General features: G+C 70.8%; 1 protein-coding gene across 1 annotated transcript in view; it reads left to right on the forward strand.

The window, feature by feature from the left end:
- Positions 1-232: 232 nt before the first annotated feature.
- Tprg1l (tumor protein p63 regulated 1 like) overlaps positions 233-609 on the forward strand; it is a 4,226-nt gene continuing 3,849 nt past the window's right edge. Inside the window, exon 1 of the mRNA XM_029555830.1 lies at positions 233-602. Coding sequence (XP_029411690.1) covers positions 233-602 — 370 coding nt within the window. The remainder of the gene's footprint in view (positions 603-609) is intronic.

Genomic DNA, 609 nt, shown 5'->3' on the forward strand with positions numbered 1-609 from the left:
CCTTAACCTCTTCTCCTGCCTGCTTCCCGAGGTCAGTGTAGAGATTCTTTTTTGGGTTAGGGTGTCTCTTTATTCCCAGCTGGCCTGGAACTCTCTATGTGGCACACATTCTAGGTACCCCCCCCACCCCCAGATGCCCTCCACCCTCAGGTATCCCCCCCCAGGTGCCCCCCCCTCGTGCCCCACACCCGACGTGCGCAGCTCCCCGGAGGGCGGCAGGGGGCAGCGCCGAATGCGCGCGGACACCCTTAGAGACTACGCCCCCCCCTCCGACGAGGCCCGCAGTTCGGCGTGTCCCGGCTGGATCCGGTACTCCACCCTTCCTTCCTCCCCTCCGCACAGCGTCTCCCTGGCAACCCGCACCCTCCGCTCGCCTCGCCCGTCGCGTAAACAGGAAGTGGGTTTGTGCGGGCCGGCCGCTTCCGGCGCGCCGAGGGGCGGGAGCGATTGTGAGCGGCGGGCTGGAGCCAATCGCGGCCGACGGCGGCACCGGCCAACCGCGAGGGGCGGTCAGCGGCCGGGGGCGGGGCCTCCAGGGCACAGCCAATCGAGGCGCGGGGGGCGGGGCGGCCGGCCTGAAGCCCGGGCGGCGGCCGAGTCGGGTGAGTC

The sequence above is a fragment of the Nannospalax galili genome, unplaced genomic scaffold (assembly GCF_000622305.1).
Source record: "Nannospalax galili isolate Female #2095 unplaced genomic scaffold, S.galili_v1.0 scaffold806, whole genome shotgun sequence".
NCBI lineage: Eukaryota > Metazoa > Chordata > Mammalia > Rodentia > Spalacidae > Nannospalax > Nannospalax galili.